Source organism: Myotis brandtii, unplaced genomic scaffold, assembly GCF_000412655.1.
Source record: "Myotis brandtii unplaced genomic scaffold, ASM41265v1 scaffold1437, whole genome shotgun sequence".
Lineage (NCBI taxonomy): Eukaryota > Metazoa > Chordata > Mammalia > Chiroptera > Vespertilionidae > Myotis > Myotis brandtii.
Window position 1 is genome coordinate 2,542 of NW_005355145.1, and position 4,392 is coordinate 6,933.

At 43.6% G+C, this 4,392-nt stretch overlaps 1 protein-coding gene across 3 annotated transcripts in view; it reads right to left on the bottom strand.

Annotated features, from left to right (window-relative positions):
• Positions 1-507: 507 nt before the first annotated feature.
• LOC106725201 (TBC1 domain family member 1-like) overlaps positions 508-4,392 on the bottom strand; it is a 50,614-nt gene continuing 46,729 nt past the window's right edge. Inside the window, exons 1-3 of one of the 3 annotated variants that reach the window (XR_001361068.1) lie at positions 1,676-3,376; positions 829-1,558; positions 508-751 (exon numbers count right to left, since the gene is read on the bottom strand). Coding sequence is in view for 1 of the 3 variants with exons in the window: in XM_014535418.1 (XP_014390904.1) it covers positions 734-751 (18 nt within the window). In the remaining 2 variants the exon portion in view is untranslated. Of the gene's footprint in view, positions 752-828; positions 3,377-4,392 lie in introns of those variants that run through there. The other 2 variants (XR_001361067.1, XM_014535418.1) reach the window with 2 other exon arrangements.

The following is a 4,392-nucleotide window of genomic DNA, read 5'->3' on the forward strand; positions in this document are numbered from 1 at the left end:
AGATAATCAATAATTCTCTCTCATCATTGATGTTTCTATCTCTCTCTCTCCATCTTCCTGCCTCTCTGAAATCAATAAAAAAAAATTTTTAAGTTATAGCTGGAGATAAAAGCAAGGAAAAGATTACCCAAGGTCTGGAAGGTTGTGGTAAGGAGTTTGACTTTATCCTAAATGTAATGGGGGAATTCTTGGTGGGTTGGAGGAGAGGAATTACTAGTACATGGTTCAATTCTTTACTCAGTCACTCTGACCACTATATGGAGAATGGGATATTGGGGGGCCGGATGCAAACAAGAAGCCAGTTCTCCAGTTAGAAGGCTATAATGGCGGTGGCTTGGATTAGGCTGGTGGCTGGCAGTGAAGATTAGATAGAATGGATTCCAGATATAATTTGGAAATAGAACCAACAGGACGTGCAATTGGATGGAAGATAGGGCATAATGAGAGAGAGGAATCAAGAATGACCATGAGGTTAAAAACATGAATAAGAAACCATCTACAATCACTTCTCAAACATTTTATGATTTGCCTTGAAATTTTTAACTGAAACCCTCTTCAGTGAGTAGTGTGAGGGGAAGAGAAGGCCACGAAATCGTGGCTCTTCTTCAAGGAACAGGATGTCAGTGCAGAACTGAGACTTTGTATCTTTTCTGGGGGTCAGTCCTCAGCATCCTTTGGTTGGGAAGGAATCTGGAACCCTTGGTATCTAGCTGCCTCGATGGTTCTCAACCAGTCACATCCAGTTGGCTTCCTGTGGAATAAGACGTTCAGACGTACCTACCACCCACTTTCAGTAGCAGCAGCAAAACAAATATGTCTGATACATACTCACTAAATCCTGGAATTCAGCAACCACAGAGGAACTCCTCAAGCCTCACAGCTGATGTAGACTCAAGCCCTTCAGTCATCAGAAATCTGACTCTATCTAAGCTTTGTACAGAATCCAAGGCATGGGCATAAAGCTGCTTAAAGTTATAGGACGTCAGAAGCAAAATGAAAAGTCATGTATATTATTGAACTGTGCAGACAGTTTAAGATCATCAATGTTAGTCTGAGCCACAAGCGTGCTGCCAATTTTTTCAGCATCCCACTTATCTTTCGATCTTTTGATTATGGCCCCTGGCTTCTGGGACCTCCCTAAGGCTTCTATCTGGTTGATGCCAGACTGGGACGAGAAGACGTGGGAAGCTCTTGACCTGACCCTGGCCTTTCTCCTTTCTCCTTTGCTATTTCCTGTCTCCTGTTTTCTTTGCAAGAGCAAATCTTGTTCACACATCCCCAAAAGTAGGAGCCTTGGGTTAGAAGGAGTATGGAACCTGGGAGAATAAGAAAGAACACGACCCACTTTATATTGAAATAAAATGCTAATTACAGTAGAAACCATTGTTGGAATAGCTAACTTACACGCCTAGATTGTGATCTGGGAGCCAACAGGACCTCATGCAAAGAGCAGAGGCCTAAGGTCAGACAGAGCTGGTGGGGATCTCAAGGTACCACTTGAGAGCTAGGAGACTTGGGCAAGGTTACAAAACTTCCAAGCACCTATCTTCCAGGCATTCTGAAATGATCAAAAACCATTTAGGTAAAGAGCAACCATAAAGAAACAGCAGCTGCCTTTATAGCATTTCCTAACTTATAATGTACTTTTGCCTACGTGGTTTCACTTCCTACTAACCTTTAGTAAATTCAAGTCTTCCATTGTTGACTAACGCAGCACCCCAAAGTTCTTCTTATTACGAGATGTCAACTATGTCTCACCATGACTTCCCTCATTGGTAGAGCCGCAGTGATGAGTAGAGTCACAAGACCTGTCTGGGCTCAGTGGTGATGTCCTAGGTAATGTGAGCACTATGGGTACAAGAGTGTTGTAAGGACTGCATATAGTTGCCAACCCTACTCCAGCCTCGTCTCTTGATGGACAGCAGCTAAGTGTCACTTCTCTTTCTAAGGCCGCGAGATAAGCTGAAGGCAGTTTTGCAAGGGGTTCTTTCAGTTCAAAGATAAATATGCTTGTTCTCTAATTCATTCCAGGAATCTCTGAAACATGGCCATCTGTGTGCCTATATTTGAGTTCATGTGCAAAAAAAGCCCACCTGTTTATTTGCATAACGCCCACCTCCAAAACAAAAGGCCATTCAAAGACACCATTAGAACTCTTACTCTGAAGCTGAGACAGCAAGCTAGTCTGTGACAGAGCCTTAACTGCATCTGGTTTATCAAGTGATTCATTTAACTGCTACATGGAGCTTGAGAACTTCAAGTGCCAAAAGGGCTCAGGCAACAAATGTAAATATGTGAATGGCAGGTGGAAGGCAATGGGGCTGGGGAGACTGGTGCAATAAACTGTGCATGCCAACCTGCAGGCATTCAAATTGAATGGCTTTTCTTTAAACACTATGGAAGATAAATAAAAATATATCTACTAGTATAGGCCACCTGTCTGCTACTTTGCTCCAATATACCATTAGCATCTTTTAAGTGTTTTGACACATTCATTTTCTAAATGAATGGCCTGAAAATGGTTCTCTGATTTGGAAAAGTAAAAGATACAGGAAAAGCTTCCTAACGAAGGAATAGACAAGGACTTGTGAGGTCTAGAGGTGTGACAGCAAATCCAATCCAGGAGAGCTTTCTGGAGGAGGTGGCAGTGAGCTAGGAGAGATGAAATGCTCCAGTTAAGCAAAGAAGAGAAAAACCTCGCCAGATAAAAGAAATGGAAATGGGCAAAAAGAAGAGAGCTTAGAGAACTTTGGAAAAGTACTAGTAAACAGTCCCATTTTGTTAAAGAATGGGATACAAAATTTTGGACTTAGAGGAAAAAGTATGAAAAATCATCTGAGACCAGATGGTCAAGTCCCTGGACTGCCAAGCTAAGGCGTTTGGCATGTATTGGTTGGGGTTGGAAGGTGGACAGGCCAGAAAGCTTTGGAAATGAAATGGCCTAATCAGAGAATGGGTTTTCCAGGTGATAAATCTCCTGTTGATCTCACAGACTTTTTCTTAAGCATACTTTTTTCCCTAGAGAATTTCAATCTGAAAAATCATGCCATTATTCTTAGCATATGTTTGTAAAAGTAAACTTAATCACCATAAATGTAGAAAAAGGGGCATTAAGATTAGTAGCAAACCCACCAGATGTGGCCATCTGTTGCTGTGGCTCTGAGTAGAGATTAGAAAAAAAAAAAAAGAAGCATTTTCAAAAACATAGAGGCTATAGCTAAAAATCATATTTTCCAAGGTAAGTTTCCACCAGTGACTACTTATCATTTTACTTGTCTGGCATTTTCAATAAAATACACCATCTACAGGCCATCACGAACAGCTATCATCTGTTGGATTCTAAATAGTATGAATTAAAAAGGAAGAAACAGAGGAAGGTAGGAGGGAGGAAAGGCTATGCCACTTGTCAGGAAATGTAAATCAAATGTCAGAATTGACCTTTTCAAAAGTAATGATGAAGAAAAAAGAAAAACATCAATCTCTTTTGAACTTTTATGAACAAGTGCTGGAGGTTAAAAAACATTAGAATTTGGAGTAAAAAAAGGCTATATTACAATATCAACTCTCTCCCTTTATTATGCACTAGAGGCCTACTGCACAAAATTTGTGCATGGGTACGGTCCCTAGGCTTGGCCTGTGATCAGGGCAATCTTCCCCGACTGCCAGCAGCCGGCCCCACCTCCTGCTGCCACCCACCCTTGGTTCCCCGTTTGCCATTGGGCAATTGGAGCCTGCAGGCCGAGGGGAGGGACCAAGAGGTGGTCAGTGCACCTCACAGCAACTGGTTGAGTGGTCGTTCTGGTCGTTCTGCTGTTCGGTCTATTTGCATATTACTCTTTTAAATATATAGACTAGAGGCCCGGTGCAAGAAATTCGTGCATGGGGGTGGGGGGGGGCCTCAGCCCGGCCTGCACCTTCTCACAATCCAGAACCCTTCAGGGGATGTCCGACCGCCGGTTTAGGCCCGATCCCACAGACGGACATCCCTCTCACAATCCAGGACTGCTGGCTCCCAACCGCTTGCCTGCCTGCCTGCCTGATTGCCCCTAACCGCTTCTGCCTGCCAGCCTGATCACTCCCTAACCACTCCCCTGCCGGCCCGATCATCCCCACTGCCCTCCCCTGCTGGCCTGGTTGCCCCCAACTGCCCTCCCCTGCCGGCCATCTTTTGACCACATGAGGGCGACCATCTTGTGTGAGGGTGTGACAGTCAATTTGCATACCACCGCTTTATTATATAGGATTTCTTTCAGAAAAGAGGATGAATGTTCGCATTTGCTCCGTTTCTGAGTCTCATGTATACATGTCCTTCTCTTAGGTATTCAGTGGTCGTTCCTAATCTAAGGGTGTCACAGTGAGGTTAGCATCCAGACATGAGAGACAGACTCTGTA